Source organism: Pteronotus mesoamericanus, unplaced genomic scaffold (genome assembly GCF_021234165.1).
Source record: "Pteronotus mesoamericanus isolate MK-2021 breed Mesoamerican mustached bat unplaced genomic scaffold, CSHL_Meso_final contig_164, whole genome shotgun sequence".
Lineage (NCBI taxonomy): Eukaryota > Metazoa > Chordata > Mammalia > Chiroptera > Mormoopidae > Pteronotus > Pteronotus mesoamericanus.
The window spans coordinates 16,836,570-16,857,546 of record NW_026555065.1 but is presented as its reverse complement, the minus strand read 5'-3'; the positions used below and the strand labels follow the sequence as shown (position 1 = coordinate 16,857,546).

Sequence of the window (20,977 nt, the reverse complement as noted above, 5' to 3'; positions counted from 1 at the left end):
TTTCATCAGATTCCTACAGGCTTGGCTATTTTCCCAGAATACCTGGATTTCTTCTTATTAAGAATATTTGTTGTTGATTCCCCCAAGCCAAAGGCATGAAGCATGAGTAAATTTGGTTTAATGCTAGGAAAATACTCTGGGTGTTTTGGATGAGACCTGACAAGCAGGCATGATGGCAAAAGTCCTGATGTTAAGTGAGATGCAGAATCTGAACAAAGTCCCAATTCACTGGGCTTGCAGAGCACTTCACAATCTGACCCCTGCTTTACCCTTCCTACCTACCCTCTGGCCACTCCTCACGCCTCAAACTCTCAGCTGCAGCTAACTTTCAATTCCCAAAGCTCTATTAACAACACCCCATGGTGTTTTTCAACCTCTGAACTTGCCTATGTTCTTCCCTCTTCTTGACACCCTATTTGGGCAAAGACACCGTTTCCCTCTCTTACTTTTGCTCATCCTTTAAGACTCAGTTTAGATTTTCCTGTTTTTCAAAGGGGCCTCCATTAGGCTATATTTGATCAGGTGCTTCAGGTATGTGTCTGTATAGCACCCTGCACTTTGTTACCATTGCAACACAACCTGGAAATGTACTTGTCTACTTGACTGACTTTCCCACTAGATTGTAAGCTCTATGAGGGGCAGTGTTGGTCTTGTTCACTGTTGTATCTCTAATGCCTAGTATAGTAACTAGAAGTTAGTACATAATATTTGAAGGAATGAATGCATTTTTAGGAAAAAAATTTACTAAGATATATAAGTGCATAAGTGGTTAACCATTTTCTGAATTTTAATGTATCTATTTTACTTGTTACATTTCTTCCAATAGGCCAAGTTGATAGAATTTAGTCCTCTGAGGGCAACTGATGTGAAACTCCCAAGTGGAGCAGTGTTTGTGATTGCCAACAGTTGTGTAGAAATGAATAAGGCAGCAACCTCCCATTTCAACATCAGGGTGATGGAGTGTCGGCTGGCTGCAAAGGTATGAACTTGGTGAACTAGTGAAACTTAAGTAAGCTTTCTCTCATTCTTTTTCTCTTTGTGCCCTATTGCCTTGTCTCTTTGCCGAAAATTTAGGGAAACATTCTGACTGCAACAGCATTCTAATGGAAGGCCTTTGAGTGAGCAATCCAATTCCAAACTCAGGAGATAAATAAGCCTATAGGAGTGCCCTGCAACCTTTAGCTATTGAGAAGCTATACGAACTTCACAGTTGGTCTTCTAGGATGGCATTGGGTCAAAGAGGAGTGCTTATATATGTAAAAAACAGGCCATACATTAGGTCTGTGGGTGGAATGATAGTTGGGGGTGATTGACAGTAAGTGACCATAGCTGGTCTTACTTCCTCAACAAAAGAAACGGCAGCCTCAACCTTGATCCTCTTACATGCATCATTTTGTACTGGGCCGTCACCGGTTACTTTAAAAATATAGGCCTGCTGTAACCTTCCCTGAGCCCAGAGGACTTCTGTGTGTCTACTAGGGAAACACAAACCAGAGAAAGTCTTGCCAGTTCTTTGTTCCATGGTTTAGAAGATCCTTGCCAGTCAAGCCTTAAATCTACTTAGGAAGTATGAGAAGCAGCGTACAAAAGGAATCAGAACATAAGAGAGAGAGTAAAGAGTTAAAGTTATGGGGATAAGAAATCCCTTTGTAAATTACGTAAACATCTAACCACTATGCTGCACTCCCAAAACTCCCCAAAACAGAATAATATTGAATGTCAACTGTAATTGAAAACTAAAAAAAAAAAAAAAGAGACAAAAGAAGTTAAGAGATGGTTAGTATGTGATCAGGTGATATGTAACCAGGAATTCCAAAACACCACAGAAATTAAATGTTATGGAAGATCCGGGAAAGCCCATGACGTGACTAGAACATCAGAGAGAAGTGAGGCTGGGAGCTGGGGAGCGGAATCTGGGTCAAGAGATCCATTGTACTTTCTCCCAGTCATCCTTCAAATAGCAGTTACAGTGATGGTTTAGAAATTTAAATCTGATCAGGCAGTTCCCTTGCTTAACACATTTCCAAAGCTCTGTTTCACTGGAATAAAGTAAAAACTCCTCTTCATCCCCTGGAGAGCCCTGCCAGATCCAAGGCCTGTGCCCCGCATCCTCTTCCTCTCTGGGCACCGCCAGCCTGTCATGCTCTAGCCCTGATGCTCGCCCTCGCTCCCCGCAACTTTGTGTGTGCCCAGAGCACTCTTCCTCCAGCCCTATCTGAAGTCTCCGCCCACATGTCCCTCAGGAAAGCCTTCCTCACCTTATTTCCAGTCTAAGGTAGGGCTCCTCATGTATTTCACATCTCAGTAATAATACTGTAAATGGTTTAAAGTCTGCCTTTTCTTTCTGATTTGATTTTTACCTGAGAGCCAAGACTGTGTCCATTTTATATTCCTAATCCCTGGCATTGTGCTTAGCCTGAAGTAGGCACAGGGTAAACGTTTGTTGAATAAATGAATGACTACTCCCTGTGTACCTGCCCAGTTTCCCAATTTTTTACAAGTGCATGTTGTGTGCCCAGCACTGGGCTAGCTACCATGGAGATGTGTAGGGGGTAGTTCTCCCTTTTAACTGATTTACTCCTTCACCCCTTATTCCCACCCCCTGAAGTTGTGAGGTTGAGAAGAGTAGAGATATGAGGAACCAGAAAAAAAATAAGAGCTTTTTCCCCCCTGGAAAATGTTAGGGTTAAACCTTTTTTTTTTAAAAAAAATCATGATTTAAATTTTTAAAATTTGTAGTTTACTAATATAATTTCTAACATTATGTAAAAGATGTGTTTTAATATTAAACTTGCACAATATTTCATTAGTGTATATATATATATGAGAAGTAGTACAGTAAACTTTTCAATATCAAGGCTTCAATAACCTTTTCTTTCCTTTAGGAGAAGCTTCCTCTTTCAGGAGATGGAATAAATTAGTGTCTTATTTATTTGGGGACTTATTCTTGTTGACTAGTTATTTTGAGGTTGATGAGTAAGTGTTGCCTTCCTGAGGAGACCTCAAACATACACAATGTTGTTTTCAAAGTTTTATCACGAAATTAGATATCCTCTATGAGATCCATACATGAGCTAAAACAAGGATGAAAATGGAAAATGAATTCATGTTGTGACTACTCTCTTCCAAAGACTCAAGAAGAAAGTGAGGAATAAAATTTTGATACCGAATCTCTGTAGTGAAAGTTGTCAGGATAGGGGGCATGTCTTTTGAGAATTAATTCTAAAAACTTCTTTTTAGAGCAGTTTATAACGTAACTATATAACTTCTTTTGAAAGCAGTAGCTGAAAACCTTAATTCACTGCAGAACCTCCTTTTCTTGAGGATAGCTTCTGAGTTTAACTGTAAAACTCCGTATGTGTTTTAGAGGAACTTTGGTTGGCAAAATTGGCATCTGAATTTGGCTTTTTGCCACATGTTCCTCACAATTGGTATGGATAAAACACAGTTTTAAATACCCTGAATTTTTGTCGTTTTAAAAATATGTAAGAAAAAGAAGTGAAAGACTTTATTATTAAGGTGGAGAATGTGTTCTAAATCATGTTGCAGCATATCACTAGAATCCAAGATTACATAAAAAGGGGAAATAAAGATAAAATTGCTAATATCGGCTATGTACATAGATCTTGATATAAAGGTTATGTTTTTGCCTAGGAATATGGGCTAGAATTCTGCTAGGCATATATTCCTTACAACATGGTCCTAGTTTCTCATATGCAGTAACATGTGAATGAATATAATTTTTGTTTGGAAGTGGTCTCATTAAATCAGGAACTAAACTTTCATGTTAAAAAGGTAAAGAAGCTTATCTTAATCTGCACAAACTTTCTGTTTTCAGACAATAAAATGAAGTGCCAGTGGAGAAATGACTTCTCAGGATAGTTTTGGAAATGAGACTGATTAGATAAAGTTGCACATGCCAAAATTGTACTGAATAATATTTTTCTTCTTTTTTTCTCTCTAAACCTCTATTTTGAAAATGAGTACCTTTTGTTGTAAGTACAGGGAAGTACATTAAATCAATAAAGATGATTTTTCTTGGTTTTGCCTTAATGTTGATAGTTTATTCTATTCTTTTAAAAAATTGTATTTAAGTTGTTAGTATGCAATATTATATTAGTTATATTAGTTTCAGGTGTACAATATAGTGATTTGACATTTTTTTACCTTACAATGCGATCATCCCACTAATTCTAGTAGTCATCTGTCACCATGCAAACTTATCACAGCATTATTGACCATTTTCCCCTTCACTTTTTTTTACTCATCCCCTTACCCCTTTCCTTCTGGTAACCATCTCTTTGGTCTCTGTCTTCTATTCTACTTACATATTTTTTTTATCCTCTTCTGGGAGCATGCTCATTAGTTTTTTTTTTAGAGAGAGAGGGAGAGAAACATCCATGTATCTGTGTGAGAGGAAAAACATTGATTGGTTGCCTCTCACACACACCCGACTGACCAGGGACTGAACCGCAGCCTAGGTATGTGCCGTGACTGGGAATCAAATCTGCAACCTTTTGGTTTATGGGATGATGCTCCAACCTACCGAGCTACGCTGGCCAGGGCTCTATCTTCTATTCTTACATTTTCTTTTTCTCCCTCTCTCTCCTTCCCCCTCCTCTTTTTCCAGCAGGTTCCAAAAACTAATTGATGTAGAGTCATTAAAAGTCAGTTTTGTAGAGCCATTTGAACTAAATAAAACCAAACTCAACAGAGATTTATAATTATTACTTGCGTAAATGATACTTTTTACAGTTAATTTAATTTAATTTATTTTTATTTAATCTTTATTGTATTTTTTCCATTACCATGTAGTCCCCTTATACCCGCTTCCCCCAGCAGTCACCACACTGTCACCCACGTCCATGAGTCCTTTTTCCTTTTTGCTCAATCCCGCCACCCCCTCACCTCCCCCCCGACCCCATAGCTGTCACCCTGCTCTCCATCTATGAATCTGTCCCCATTTTCCTTGTTAGTTCAGTTTATTCATTAGATTCCACATATGAGTAAAATCATGTGCTTATGGAAATGATACTTTTAAGTGAAGCACATTTTTATGTTCTTAAATTAACAAAGTGGCCAGACATCTTTGATGAGCACAAAATTTTTCGTATTTTACATGTATTTAGTGGCTTAAACTTTTCCAGAAATGTTTTATGTCTATAAAAGAGACTATCCTTTAATTATATTGAGGGATGAAATGTGTGATGCCAATAATAAATATTATGGGAAATCAAGAAGGGAAGAGAAATTTTACTGCTGCTTTCTGCATACCCTGAGCTCCTTGTGGCAACATGTGAAGCAATGGAGCGTTTCATGTTGTCCTTTGACACTTCAAGGGAAATTTGCACTGATTCTTTACAGAGCCTGTTTAGTCAGGGGCCATCACACACCCAGGTTTTTTTTAGCTCCTGTCACTTGGTGGTCAATATGGAACTTATTCTAGTGATAGACTGTGAGGAAAAGTGGGCACAATATTCTCAGAGCTTGGGCAGTTTCCTTGAATTTGAGTGAGGAAAACCCAAACACTCCAGAATGTAGCCAGTGTCGCTGAGACTGTTGATCAGTCGAGCACACTCTGCCAAAACTCTAGTGGGGAGTATTCTTAGCATGATGAGTCCAAGCTGCAGGGCAGAGGCCGCACAGATTGGGGAACAGGGTTGCTGTGTGTCGTGGAACCAGGCTGTGGCAGGGCCATCAGTGCTGTGCTAAGGATCACCCAGGCTTGGTCCTGCGAGCCGCGGGAACCGCTCATGTTGTTAGCAAGGTATTTTAGAAATATTAATCTGGCAGCAGGATCTTTGGCTCTGGATGAAGAGAAGTGCATCTTAAAGTGTCAGTGAGGATGGGATAAAAAGGAGAGGGATATGAGAGATGCTATGACTGGACCTACTGAAGGGTCAGGCATAAGGCCTCCGCGACTGGGTTCCTGTCTTCCTCTGGGCATAAATACCATTATGTGGAGGAAGTTTTCCTTGACTACCCTCCTTACTTCCACTGTGCTAAATGTCCTTTTACATGCTCTTATCATAACCTGTTTTTTTTAATTATAGCAGCTTATCATGTTTGGATTGACTTCTTCACTGTGTAATTACTAAACATCTGTCTCCTCGGGAAGACTGAGCTCGTTGAGGCCAGGAGCCATGAGTGCCTTATTCACTGCTGTCCGCCAAGGGCCTGAGAAGTAGTAGGTTCACAGTGACACTCATCGCATGCAGATGTGCATGGAGGAAGGCAAAGTGTTGAGTCAACAGGGTGGCAGTTTTCTGCTGAAATGATGGATGGAAAGCATAGGGCTGCCACCGGTAGGTTTGGAGAGGATAAGGTGGAAGGTGACTGGGAAGTGGGAGGTGATGAAATTTCCTCATGGAATTTTCGTATAAGTGATTAGATATTTGAGCTTGGATTGTATCCCTGGGTTAGGGCTCTAGCCTTCAGGTATATTTGTTTTGAGGCAGTAGTTGAAACCAAGAGCTTAGTTCAGATTGCTGAGAGCAAAAGTGTGGCAAGAGAAGGTCAAAAGGCCAGGGGTTGAACTTGGGGGAAGGCTTCAGTTAAAAACTGAGGGGAGAAAAGGGAGTCTTGGATGAATTTGGTATAAGGACTAGAGAAGTGAGAAGGGAAACCAGGAAAATTCATTGCTATAGAAGCCAATGAAACAGGGAACATGAAGGAGATGGATAAAAAAGAGTACCAGAGTCACTGATTCCTTAAGGAATAATGCGACTGGGAAATTCCCGTGGCGTTGGAAGTGGTTTTGGAGATAAGGAAGGGCCCCCAGGAGGCCATACTAAATGGATGGCTGCTGAGGGCCCGGAAGCAGTGCCTCTGGGCTACTGGTCCTAGTCGTTGAAGGAGAGGGAGAAATGAAGAGTAGTAGCTTTAGGAATAAGACATTTTAAGGCAGGAAACATCGGTATGTGTTTGAAGACACAGGAAAAAGTGTTAGGTGGGAGAGAACTAGCTAGAGAGGCAGGGGAATGTGGGGAGGGAAGGAAACTTGACCTTCACAGAGTGCCTCTTTCTGGGCCAGGAAAGGTACTAGGTGTCTTTATTATCTTATTTAAGCTTTACAGTAGCTTGTGAAGTAGCTATTAAGGGTCCCTTTACCTGGGAATTTCCTGCCAAGGCAGGTTGTGACTGGTTTTAAGTCACTGCAGGGGTCGAGGTCTCCCTCCGCCCCTCCTCTTCCCGATGTGCCTCTGCGCTGGGCGAGAGTGAGATCCAGGGCTTGCGGCTCGGTGATGCTGTGCTGAGGCCGCAGCGAGGAGCGCCATTATGCCCAGCTGTGTAGATTTCTCCGGCTTTCTTCTGTGGCCTGCAAACTAATACAGAGAGCATGAACAGTAGGTGGAAGAAGGGGCGGGGGAGGTGAGCAAAGAAAGAATTGTGTACAATAAAAACACCTATGTATGATCCCATTTATTTCAAACTATATGTTTGTAGGTATGCATAAAGGCATGCATAATAGGATGGTTATCAGAATGGCAGTTGGCAGTTATCTCATTGGGTGATTATAGATGATTTATTTATTTTTTTTTGTACTTTGAACTGTATTTTTTTTGCAGTTTTAAAAAAAGTGTGGGTCAGTTGTATAACCAGAAACAACACAGCTGCTTTTGTTGTGTGGGAAACAACTTACATGAATTGTTTTTAGAGGTAACTCAGAAAGGGACTAGAAATTTTAGTTTGCTGACCTGATGAGGAGCCGATTTGGTACTTTTCCCATTGATTTGTTAACACTGCTAAATGTAATGAGAAAGTCAAAGAGAGGGGGATCTGACAGACAGGCTCCTAAATTAGGGCCACTGTCTTGCATTCTCCTCTCCGACTTTCTTACTGGACATCCCTGTGATACTCAGACCGAGGTCTTCTTCTAATGGCAGGAGAGTACCTAGTTTGCTCCTGGGACAGCCTGGAAGTGCTAGTGAGCTAATTCCCTTTGGAAGCAGCTCTCAATCAATGACAGATGAGAATTAGTGGGTAAAGAGCCCAGCTTTCTTGCCCACAGGTGGGATACATCTGAGGTTTATATATGCAGGTCCTAGAGCATCCAGCAGGCCCCGCCTCACCTGACCACATCAGTACGCCCCATGTTGGCTTCTCTTCCTGTCTTTCCTTCCTCTACCAGTGTTTCTGGGTATCACTGACCCTTCCAATTCTTGTCTTAGGCTTTTCTTCCAAGAGGAGCCAACTTAAGACTGGTCCCTAGTGCTATCCATTTGCCTCTTTCCATGACTGTGGACAAAGTACTTGTTTCCTGCTTTCTTGTCCACAAACCATGGAACAGGCTCAGGGACCTCCTGGAAGTGGTATCTGACGTGAACACTTAATGTTTGCTGTGGTGAAAAGAAAATGGTGAATGCTGACAAAGAACTGCTTTCTTTTATTTTTCACACCCTCCTGCGAAACGGGGAACTTGTGGTGGAATGACCCATATCCCTGATTCATAGCCTTGCTTCACAAATGTGAAGTGGGCCAGCCACCGGGGCTGTAAGTGGCAAATTCCTGCATGAAGTTCTGTCTTTGAGCAACAGCGATCTTAGCCACCCACTTTCCTCATATGCAAGTCATGTTTCTGTTTCCCGAGCCAAATTTCAAAGGGCTTAAGCGGCTTTTCTATTTCACTCTCACAATGTAGTACACATGCTCAGTGGCTCATGGCTGTGCAGCTGTTGTTGAGGGCATGTGGTAGATGTCATTCTTATTGAAACACACACCAAATTGGCTGTGTGGATCCTCCCGCTGGGGACTAAGTGAACCCAACAGCAAACTGGGGTATTGTTGGAGTGAATGTGAACCTCTGCATGTTAGTGCCTCTGTCTGTAGTAGAAAGGCACATAGGGAGGCTGCCTTTGACAACAACCTTGTAGGGACCAGGCACCTCTTGCAGAAATTTCTCCCTACGCATCCTCGGGCCAATTTCCTGGGATGTCCCATCTGAGGCCGTGTGACTTATTCAAGGGGGTGGCCAGGGCTAGGCATTTAGAGATCATTGCTGACTGAAAGGTTCTTAGGAAGAGCCCAGTCTCATTACTTGGGAGCTCTCCTTCTTCCCCTTCGCCTTGTCCTCCTTCTTCTTTGAAGGAACCTATATGTCAGTGTTTTTAAACACTGGAATGTTTACTTCTAACACCAATCTTAGTTTATTCTTTGAAAACTATTTCTAAGACGGAGTGATGTTTTAAACTAATATGAGTAGCGTGATGTAGACATCAACCAGACCTCACTGAGAATGTGGTCTCAGGGACGTGAGAAACAGTCACAGGACCTGGGTTCAATTTCCAGCTTTTTCTCTTTGGGCAAGTCAGTTACTCTCATCTCCTAAATAGAGTAATAGTACCTACATCACAGAGCTGCCAAAGATGAAAAGAAAGAAAAAAGCATATTTTAAATCATGTAGCACCATACAAGCTTCATTGCTTATCTCAGTTGGTTTTGGATCTGTATTTCGAGAAAGCATCATTCCTGGAGATCATTGACTTCACCTCTTCTTCTGTATAAAATAAAAACATTATATATTTTTCTTTTGCATTATGTATATCATATATACACATCATATACTTTATTATATTATATATGTATATATAGTATATATAGATATTATGTATAATATTGTATATATACATAATACATATTTTTTGCATTATGTATAAAATATACAAATACATTATATATTTTTTGCATATGTCTTTATAAGTTTTCTGAAATTTTATTTTTGGAACATAGACCATGAATGAATAAATTAAGTGAAGGAATGAATGGGTCAACCTGTGGAGGTATCAAATCTAATGCTGCTAATGAACATGAACAAAATGTGCTAAGCAAACAAGGTCAGAAGAAAGATTTTTGTTTTAAAAATGGCAGCAGGTTCTGTGAAATAATTGAATAGAAAAATATAACCCTATTGTCTCTTTTCCTCATTCTGCCTAAAATCATTAACTCCTTTCAAATGTATGAGCCAGAGGTTTAAAAAGAAGATTAATGAATATAAGAACTTATGTTATTAACATTTGTCAGAAGTGAGTAGCCCTAAGCAGAGTACAATGATCTTTTGGTAAACCCTGCTTCCTGTTGGAAAGAAAGAAAATCAAATCATCAGTATAATAGAAGAGTAAATCAGATACACATTGCCTTGAAGACTAATTGCCCCTTCTACAGCTTGCTTCTTTTTGCTGTTTGTGTTGTCTGCACCTGCTGTCTTCGCACTGAGGGAGTGAATTTTACAGACCCCAGGAAGAGAGATATCTTCACTGTTTTGATTGTCACCAACCTGCTCTGAAGGGCTCAGTCATTGGTTTGGGGAGAATGAGGGAAACATATCGTGGATTGGGGTTCCGGCGAGTGGACCTGGTTACAAAGACTTGGTTTGTACTTAACCCCCTTCAATGGATTGATGAGGGTGCTTCAGAATGCAGTTGGAAGCCAAACTCTTCTCGGGGGTGCAGAAATGTACAGCTGTACTAGCACCAGCGACCTAATGCAATGGTTGTTCATAAGGTCACCAATGAGGTTTTCATTTAAAATCTGGGACTTTACTCCAAACACCCAGACACTTAAATTCATTAGCCATTTCAAAGAGGCATGTAGTAAACAGGAAGTGCTCTAATGAAATTGGGCATACAGTGTCTACCTCAGGACTCAGGTCATGAGAGATTTGAGTTGGGTTTTTTTTTTTTTTTTTTAATAGACTACAGAGAGTGATATATTAGGGATGAGCTGAATAGGGATAAAAGAACAACATTATTCAAAGAAAAAGCCCTGAGGAAAAGTGGTGACAAGCAAAAAATTGGTGGAAGATTAGTTTTTGTTTTTATTTTTTTCTTTAAGAAAAATACTTAACTAGCCTGCGACTGTCACACAAGCATGTTTAATTCCAAACATCTGAACCCAGTGTGCATTTTCAAGCAATGGTGAGAAATGTGGATAGGTTGAGTGGAAAAAAACAAAAGAAAAGAAAAACAGCTTAAAGTTGAATCTGGCTAATTAAAGTAGCACACATTAATTTCTGCAGTGAACACTGACCATTACCTTGGTTTCAACTTTCAGCTCCTGGCTAAGTACAAAAGCTTGCAATGGGATAAAGTACTGCGGCTGGAGGAGGTGCAGGCCACCCTAGGGGTCAGTCTGGAAGAAATGCTGTTGATCACAGAGGATGCTCTTCACCCTGAGCCCTATAGCCCTGAGGAAGTTTGCAGGTGTCTGGGAATTAGCCTGCAGGAATTTCGGGCCCAAATCCTGAGTGAGAACACTCAAGATGGTGAGTCTGCTGGAGCAAATAAGGGCGAAGGTTGCCCCCTACTCACAGCTGAAAAGTTTACAACTTTCACAAGGATCTTGCTGACTTTGAAGCACGCTTGAGGGGGTTTGGAGAATGGGTGTGTTTTAGCAAACTTAATTACCTAATTCTTGGCTTCATTACATTCATTTTTTCATTCATCAACAAACATTTCCTGGTCTGCTATATGCCAGGTGTTCTGGTGAGGCAAAGGTAAATATGACAAGGCTCCTGACCTCAGGAAGATCATAATTCAGTAAGCTTCCCTTTTTCATGTTTTTTAAAAAAAATCCCTACCCATTTTTCTGATTATTTATATAAAGAGGTCTAGATTCGAACAGTGCTCATAACTGCTGGGGAACAATACCCTGTATGGAACACCAGGAAGTCTTCACTGCTTAGGTTGAAACTTATGGCCCACTTTTGTGTGGAAGCCTCTTCAATTTACCTGCTGCTTTCAAGTAATTTTATTTTTATAATGATAACCTCAGATGCCTGAGATGAAGGCCAAATAAAAGTTGGAGGTACAGAATGAAGCCTTGGAGTATCTTTTCTTCTTAGAAGTAAAGGTTGTTTATTTGTGGGAAGTCAGTGCTGGGAGCAGGGACGTCTAGCTAAGATCCAATAGTTTCTTGAGGGAGAGTTGGGAGGGTGGGAGCTTAGCACAGAGATCAGCCTCAGAGCCTCTTTTCCATCCCATTGAATTCAGTTCTACAATTGGCTATTGAGTGCCTGCAATGGATTGGCCTGCCGAGCAATGCCTTAAAGGCTGCAATGACTGGCAGCTTTAGGCTAAGATCGGGGAATCATTTGAGGGCAGAGAGGTGGTTTTGGTTTCCAGCACTGTTAGATCTAATTTAATTTGATGAACATTTACTGAGTCTGTAGAACTGAGATGAGCAGACTGGCCTATAGGCTTAATCAGACTTGCCACCTGTTTTTGTAAAATAAACTTTTGCTGGAACACAGCCATAATTGGCCATGACTGCCTTTTCACTGTAACAGCACAGTTGAGTGGTTGTGACAGAGACTGGATAGCCCACAAAACCTAAAATATTTACTCTCTCACCCTTTGCAGAAAAAGTTTGCTGACCTCCATGCCAGAAAGGCAGTACGCCAAAGCCAGACTGCATGGATTAGGGTCTTAGGCTTCATCACTTACTAGATTTGTGACTGTCATCTTAGCTTTATAGGAAAGAGGCTAAACAGGAATACCTCCCTTAAAGGAGTAATCTGTGTAATGTGCTAAGAACAAAGTGTGATAATGGAGGTGCTCATAAATGGGAGCTACTTTTGTTATTTCTCCTGTCCTCTCTTCCTTCACTTTCTCTAGAACCTGAGGCTGAGCATTGGGAACACAGAGATAAACACAATAGGGTTCCATCCTCAAGGAGTTTACAAAGGACTGATAGAAAGTGATAAAAAAAAAAAAAATCTGTGCAAAACCTATTTAGTTTGATGTAGTCCCATTTGTTTATTTTTCTTTTGTTTCCCTTGCCTGAGGAGATATATCAGATAAAATATTGCTACAAGCAATGTCTGATATTTTACTGTCTATGTTCTTCGAAAACATAGACAGTAAAATATCAGACATTTTGGGTCTAAAATTTAAGTCTTTAATCCGTTTTGAATTTATTCTTGTGTGTGGCATAAGAAGCTGGCCTAGTTTCATTTATCTGCCTGTATCTATTCAATTTTCCCAATGCCATTTATTGAATAAACTGTCTTTAACCCATTGTATGTGCTTGCTTCCTCTGTCTAATATTTTTTAAGTACATTTTATTGATTATGCTATTACAATTGTCCCACTTTTCCCCCCTTTTCCCCCCTCCAACTGGTACCTCCCTTCCCCTAGCAATCCCCACCTCCCCCCTTAGTTCATGTCCATGGGTCGTGCATATAAATTCTTTGGCTTCTCCATTTCCTATACTCTTCTTAACCTTCTCCCATCTTTTGTACTTACCAATTATGCTTCTTAAACCCTGCACCTTTTCCCTCATTCTCCCAGTCCCCTGTCTAAGCTGATAACCTTCCACATGATCTCCATATCTATGAATCTGTTCCTGTTGTGGTTGTTTGCTTAGTTTGTTTCTGTTTTTGTTTTTTAGATTCAGTTGTTGATAGTTGTGAGGTTGTTGTCATTTTAATGTTCATAATTTTGCTCTTCTTTTTCTTAATGAGTCCCTTTAACATTTCATGCAATAATGGCTTAGTGATGATGAACTTCTTTAGCTTTACCTTGTCTGGGAAGCACTTTATCTGCCCTTTGATTCTAAATGATAGCTTTGCTGGATAGAGTAATCTAGGTTGTAGGTCATTGCTTTTTATCACTTTCAGTATTTCTTGCCAGTGTCTTCTTGTCTGCAAAGTTTCTTTTGAGAAAATTAGCTGATAGTCTTCTGGGCACTCCTTTGTAGGTAACTCTCTGCCTTTCTCTTGCTGCTGTTAAGATTCTTTATTTCTAACCTCTGGCATTTTAATTATGATGTGTCTTGGCATGGCCCTCTTTGGATCCAACTTGCTTGGGATTCACTGTGCTTCCTGGACTTGTATGTTTAATTCCTTCACCAAATTAGGGAAGTTTTCTTTCATTATTTTTCAAATAACTTCTCAATTTTTTGCCCTTCCTCTTCTCCTTCTGGCATCCCTATGATTCGGATGTTGGCGCTTTTGGAGATGTCCCAGAATCGTCTTATATTCTGCTTTTTTTTAAAAAAATTCTTGTTTCTTCATTCTGTTCTGGTTGAATGTTTATTTCTTTCTTATGTTTCAAATCATTGACTTGAATTCTGGCTTCCTTCCCTTCACAGTTGGTTCCTTGTGGATTTTTCTTTAGTTCACTCAGTGTAACCTTCATTTCTTCCTTTATGTTGTTGTTTTACTCAATGAGTCTTCTGAGCATCCTGATCACCAGTGTTTTGAAATCTGCATCTGATAGGTTGGCTATCTCTGTTTTGTTTAGTTCTTTTTCTGGGGTTTTGTCCTTTTCTTTCATTGGGGCCACATTTCTTTGTCTCCTCTACTTGACAACCTCTCTGTGTTTGTTTTGGTGTATTAGGTAGAGCTGCTTTGACTCCCTGTTTTAGTGCACCTGTTAAGTTGTAAGGGGCAGAGCTTTAGATATTTTCCAGGGTGGGGCAACCTGCTTCACCATTTTGTGGCTCTGTGTGGTGGGAGTCGTCAGAGGGGGCAGTGCTACGGCCTGACTTCTAGAGGTTTGCCCACCACCTGCTCCATTTCCAGTCACTTCACCTGCTTCCTGTATGAGACTGGCGCCCTTCCAGCTGTTGCCCTGCTGGTGAATCCCAGAGAACGTGGGTTAGCATATGTTCTAAGTCTGTGCAGACCCTTTAAAGGGACTCTCCTGAGAGACTGGCACTTTCTTCCGCTACCCCAAACCCCACTGGTTTTTACAACCGGAAGTTACGAGGCTTTTCTTCCTGGCTGGAATAGTGGGCTATGCAGTGTGGCTTGGGGCTGGAATCGCTGGCTCCCACAGTATCCCTCCCAATTTATATCTACCACATGTGAATGTGGGACTGCCTGTTCTGCTGCCAACACTATCTCACCGTGCCATACCACATTCTCTCTGCCCTGACACAGTGACTCTGCCCCTCCTACTCATCTGGATGAATATGACTTCTTTAAATCCTTGGTTGTTGGACTTCCATACAGTTCGATTTTCTGGTGGTTCGGGTGTTTTTCGTTTTGAGGTTAGTTGTAATTCTTGTGGTTGTGTGAGGAGGTGAAGCATGTCTACCTATACCTCCGTCTTGACTGCAAGTCTCCTCTGTCAAATATTAATTGACTATAAACACATGAGTTTATTTCTGGCCTCTCCATTCTGTTCCATTGATTTATGTGTCTGTTTTTATGTCAGTGCCATGCTGTTTTGATTACTATGGCCTTAATAGTGCAGTTTGATATTAGGTAGCGTGATTCCTCCAACTTTGTTCTTCTTTCTCAATATTGCTGTTGCTCTTTGGGTCCTTTTGTGGTTCTATATAAATTTTTGAAATATTTGTTCTAGTTTGTTCTGTGAAATAGGTCATTGGTATCTTAGTAGGAATTGCGTTGAATTGGTAGATTGCTTTGGAAATCATCAACAAAATGAAGACAACCCACTGAATGGGAGAATGTATTTGCTAATACATCTGATAAGGAGTTAATATCCAAAATTTATAAAGAATTTATAAAACTCAACACCAAAACTCCCCCCAAACAATCCAATGAAAAAAATCAGCAAAAGACTTGAATAGACACTTCTCCAAAGAGGACATGCAGATGACCAATGGACATATGAAAACATGCTCAGTGTCACTCATCATCAGAGAAATGCAAATTAAAACCACAAGGAGATATCACTTCACATTTGTCAGAATGGCTATCATCCATAAATCAACAACAAGTGCTGGTGAGGATGTGGAGAAAAAGGAACCCTTTTGCACTGTTGGTGGGAATGCAGATTGGTGCAGCCACTGTGAAAAGCGGTATGGAGGGAGATACCTCAAAAAATTAAAAATGGAACTGCCTTATGATTTAGCAATTCAGCTTCTGGAAATTTATCTGAAGAAATTCAAAACACTAATTCAAATGAATGCAAGCACCCCTCTGTTCACCGCAGCGCCATTTACAATCGGCAAGATTTGGAAGCAGCGCAAGTGTCCATCAGTAGATGAGTGCATAAAACAACTATGGGACATTTACACAATGGGATACTACTTCGCTGTAAAAAAGAAAATTTCATCCTGTGCAACAGCATAGATAGACCTGGAGAACATTATGCTAAGTGAAATAAGCCAGTCAGAGAAAGACAAATACCATATGATTTCATGAATATGTGGCATCTAACGAACAAACTGACTTTTGAACCCATGCATGCCCATGTGGACCATGTTGTCTTGGCTGAACCATTCCATTTACTAATTGCGTCTTGGTCTTGACTCTGGACCTTTAATCCTAAATATCGTTGTCCTTTTCTGACTGGACCTTTTTTTCTGAAATATAGTTCCCACCTATCTTAAAAGCGCAACATAATTTTTTATTTTTTTCCTAATTCTTCTCATTCTGTAGCTTCATTTCTTTCTATTCACATTTCTTTTTCTCTGCATTAGCCTGTCTCCCCTCCCCCTTTTATTTTCGTATGTTTTTGAACAAATTAATTTCCCAGAAAACCTTGGAAAAGAGAAAGGATAATTTGCTAATTGTAGTATATGCCTTGCTTTTTATGTATATATTTAAGTTTTTACCCCTGAAGAATAAGGATTACACTGTTTTTGTAAAAAATGAAGCATGCTTAACCGTACCTCTTTCTCTAGAGCAACTTCCCTACTGGCCTACTTGCATCACTTTCTATAATTTACTTTTGTTTTCTTTGTATTTAGTAAATCTGTATTGGATGAATGAATCCATTTTGTAATTCTCAAAAGGTTCCTCATTTTGCTTTTGGAATGAATAAATAGAAAAAAAAAACTATGAACATAATATAGTGGGATTCTAGATTCTCCTAGATTAATGTCACTTGATTTATTCTCTGGATCTAGCCATCTAACCTCAGCCAAATTTCCAGCTGAATTCTCTTGGCACTCTGTTTTAACCTTAGGGATTAAAATCCTTTTATATCTTTTCCTTGCTCCTTTTGAGTTTGTGGTTTGGTTGGTCTAAGACTTTACGCAAATGTTTCTCTTAACCATTTGGAAGATGCGGTTCTTATTGAATGTGGCACTGTACTTAGACCGTATGAATGGAGGCAAAAATGATATAAGCCCCCAGCAGAGGATTATGGTGGGGGCCACCACCCCTTTATTCCATGTTCCTACGCTTTAACATGCTTAGGTTTGATTTAAATTAATACTCTGATCATGGAAAGCCATTCTTTTCTCAAAGGGATGTGGAATTTGCCGTTCCTTTAAATGCCCAGATTGCTTTCCTTCTTTGCCTGGATATGAGTGTGAGTTGGGAGATGTTCACCTTGAGGTGACAGTGAAGGGAGAGATGTTTCTAATCAAACTGTCGCTTGTAGCCTCTGCGAAACGATCCAGACTTCAAAGGCCCATGTGTAATTATTATTTTCTCTTTCCAAATTTTTAATAATTAGAGTTAGAAATTTTTAGAGGCCATTGGGATTAAACACACATACACACACAAAATGAAACTCTCAAATCCTTTAGATGTTGTTTAGAATGACCACAATCTACAACAAGGAACAGGCTAGGAATAATTTAAGGATTGTGTCGCAGGCCTTGCCCACAGGTAGGAATTACCTAAGGGTATGGTACGATGTCTCTGTTTCTAGAGCTCAGGGGCCAAGCTGATTTGAGAGGGATGTGACTGACCCGAAAGGAAGAGGTGAAGCTGTGGTCAGAGGCAGCAGAGATGGGCACATACATGTAGCACAGGGGATAAGTTAAGAACACATGCTGGAGGGTAAACAGAGGAGCCCATGAGGACTTAATTGGAGGCTAAGGTAGAAAATGGGTCAGGTAGTTTGGGTGCCTGTTTAAAAGGGGGAGTTTATTGGGAGCATTCCTTTTGGGAGGCCCAGCTTGTGCTCCATGTTGGGGTGGCCCTGATGCTTATATGCACCAGGCTGAGCTGGAGACGACTCTCGTTGTTTGGATTACCAACTTTGCCTGTGCTGGCCAGTGGCTGACTGATTTATTTGGATTCTGTGATATCCAAATTCCTGAGTGATAATCCTGGCTTTTGAGCAAGCAGAGCATTGACGTAGACTGCTCTTGAGGAGGAGGACATCTAGGACAAACTCCCTATACCCCTGGAAAAAAACACAAAACACTAGTGATTTATTTTAAGGTTCACATATTATTCTTCACCTACGTCACCTGATTTTAATCTCATAACAACCCTGGGGCAATGGTCATTCTTGTTTCACAGGTGAGGGAACTGAGGTCAGGGAGTTACATGTAGTTACAAGACTACAGAGGTAGTAAGTGCTAGAGCCAGATCCCAGATCCCAGTCTTTTGATTTAATCTAATGCTCTTTCTGCCATGATTTATTTTCTCGATGTATTAATAAGCTGGCCTTAGCAATCCTGCACCAAGAAAGGGAGATAATATCAAATTTTAACTTTGCTTAGCTTTTTTTTCCCCCATAAAACTATAGAAAGGTAATGAAGATGGGTTACTTTGTACTTAAAGAGTTTCCTTTAGTCTATATCCCATTCTGGTGCTTTGGCCCTAGAAGGTGTAAAACTGTGTGGTATTCAGCAGCTTGCTTAAATTAAGGAGCAAACTCAACTTTTCCAGAGTATGCATGAGCTGTTGTGTTATACAAGAACTGTGAGAAGTGCTATATAATTTTTCTCATTCAGTAAAAGTGTTCTGATAGATGATCACAGTTAAGCTTAAGGAGAATATATTTTTTTAAATCTACTGGAAAAATATAATGTTATAAAAAGAGTCAGTTGATCAGTAATATCAATTTCCAATGAACTGTTCTCAGATATTAAGAAAATTGATTTAAAAATAGGTTGTGAGCCAGAGCAACACTCAATCACCACAATGAGTGACACACTGAAGGGGTGAGCTTGGTGGGCATCAGAGCCTGGCGGAAGCAAGTCCTGCTCTCTGGGTAGGCTCCTGCATAAGAGTTCCTCCACAGTCATTGAAGCCAGTCATCACAGCCAGTTGGCCTGGGGGTATGTCCCTCCCATTGGCATGCCAATAGCAATCAAAGCTCAGTTACAACAGGAGTGTGTACACAGCCCACAGAGAGGGCAAACTTGGAGTGCCCCATTTGGGTAACTAGGGAGGATGCGCCCCTGGGCCTTATAGGATACCTACTACATAGGACCAAGGCAGGGAGATCGAGCAGCTCTACATAATACATAGAAACAAACACAGGGAGGCAGCCAAAATGAGAATACAAAGAAGCATATCTCAAATGAAAGAACAGAATAAAATTCCAGAAAAAGAACTAAACAAAATAGTACAAGCAATCTACCAGATGCAGAGCTCAAAACACTGGTTTAAAGGATGTTTAATGAACTTAGAAGAGTAGATGAACTTAGTGAGAACTTCAACAAAGAGCTAAGAAACAAAAACAACTAGAAAACAAAAAAATGACTAGACAAATGATGAATACAATAAGTGAAATAAAAAATACATTACAGAAAATCAACAGTAGATTAGATATAGGGGATCAAATCAGCAATTTGGAAGAAAAGGAAGCAAAAAACATCCAATCAGAATAGCAAAAAGAAAGCAGAATTCAAAAAGTTTAAGGAACTTCTGGGACAACTTGATACATACCAACATTCACATCATAGGGGTGCTGAAAGGAGAAGAGAGAGAACAAGAAATATTTTTAAAAACCTATTTGAGAAAATAATGCCAGAAAAAACTTCCTTACCTGGTGAAGGAAAGACATACAAGTCCAAGAAGCGCAGAGAATCCCAAACAAGATGAATCCAAAGAGGTGCACACCAAGACACAGCATAATTAAAATGCCAAAGGTTAAGGACAAAGAGAGAATCTTAGAAGCAGCAAGAGAAAAGCAGTTAGTTACCTACAAGGGAGTTTCCATAAGGCTGTCAGCTGATTTCTCAAACAGGAGCCTAGCTGGAGAACAAACAAGGCAGTATGATGAAGACTAGAGAAATCACTACAGAATTTGTAAAAGGTAAAAGGATTTAAAAAAATTAAGACTGTAGAAGAAAAGATCTGCAGGGATATCATTCTAAACAAACACTTAAAGGGTATTTTGTGGGAAAAGGATTAGATTTAATCCATGTGGCTTTATAGGACTAACATAAAATTTAGAGGGGGTATAATTCAATAGATGATATGGTATAGTAGTTAAAAACAAACAGCTCTTGAGTCAACCTTGCTTTGAGTCCCAGCTCTACCAGTAATGACCTCAGTGACCTTAAGATGGTTACATAACTTCTTTACACTTTAGTCTCTCAACTGTGAAATTAAGATAGTGACAATTTCCACTTCTGGGGCTATTGTGATTACTAAGTAATAATGCATAGGAAGCCCCAAACACAGTGTAGCATGTATTAAATGCACAATAAATGCTACTTATTTCAAATCTGAAACAGTTTCAATCTTCATCAAAAAAAAAATCACACCAATAGCAAATCTGAAGGAATTCAGTAAAGCAACTGTTAGAATGGTAGAGTAAATATTTGTGATTGGCTCATACTGGAGAATCACTGTGTGAGACAAGACTGACATGTTCAACTACACAAAAAGTCAATGCTACTATCTCACATGATGATTTTTTTTTCATTTATGCACTTGAGTATGTAACCTCCATGAGAAGAAGCAAAAGGTGAAAGTCTTAGCCTTCAAAATGACTTCCCTGAAATATCTGAAGGAGTTAAAAAAAGATCTCGTCAGTCTCCCTACAACCTGCTTTACATAACCTGCTTTAGTGTTCCACTGCACAGCAGAGAAGTCCTTACATTAGTGTCAATTCCTGAAGCGTTCTGATTTATTGGTTCAGAATGGCTTTTTGCTCACTAGAAGTGGCCACTTGATAGGCATGGTGGATTATGAAGTAGCCACGTGTCAAACGACAACAGAATCTCAGAGTTGGAAATTCCAAAAACCAAATGGCTCAGCCCTGGGGAATATCTAATCAACCAAGAGAAGGGTAGTCTTCTCTTCCCTCAGCCCTCCTCGAGAGCGGCTCCCGGGGTTCTCCACTACTCCTGTTTATCACCCTACTGA

General features: G+C 40.1%; 1 protein-coding gene across 2 annotated transcripts in view; it reads left to right on the top strand.

The window, feature by feature from the left end:
* The window catches only part of GALK2 (galactokinase 2), a 117,340-nt gene that overhangs the window by 65,673 nt on the left and 30,690 nt on the right, over positions 1–20,977 (top strand). For both annotated transcript variants that reach the window (XM_054565446.1, XM_054565447.1), the window contains exons 7-8: positions 827–979; positions 11,050–11,260. In XM_054565446.1, the coding sequence (XP_054421421.1) occupies positions 827–979; positions 11,050–11,260 (364 nt within the window). The remainder of the gene's footprint in view (positions 1–826; positions 980–11,049; positions 11,261–20,977) is intronic.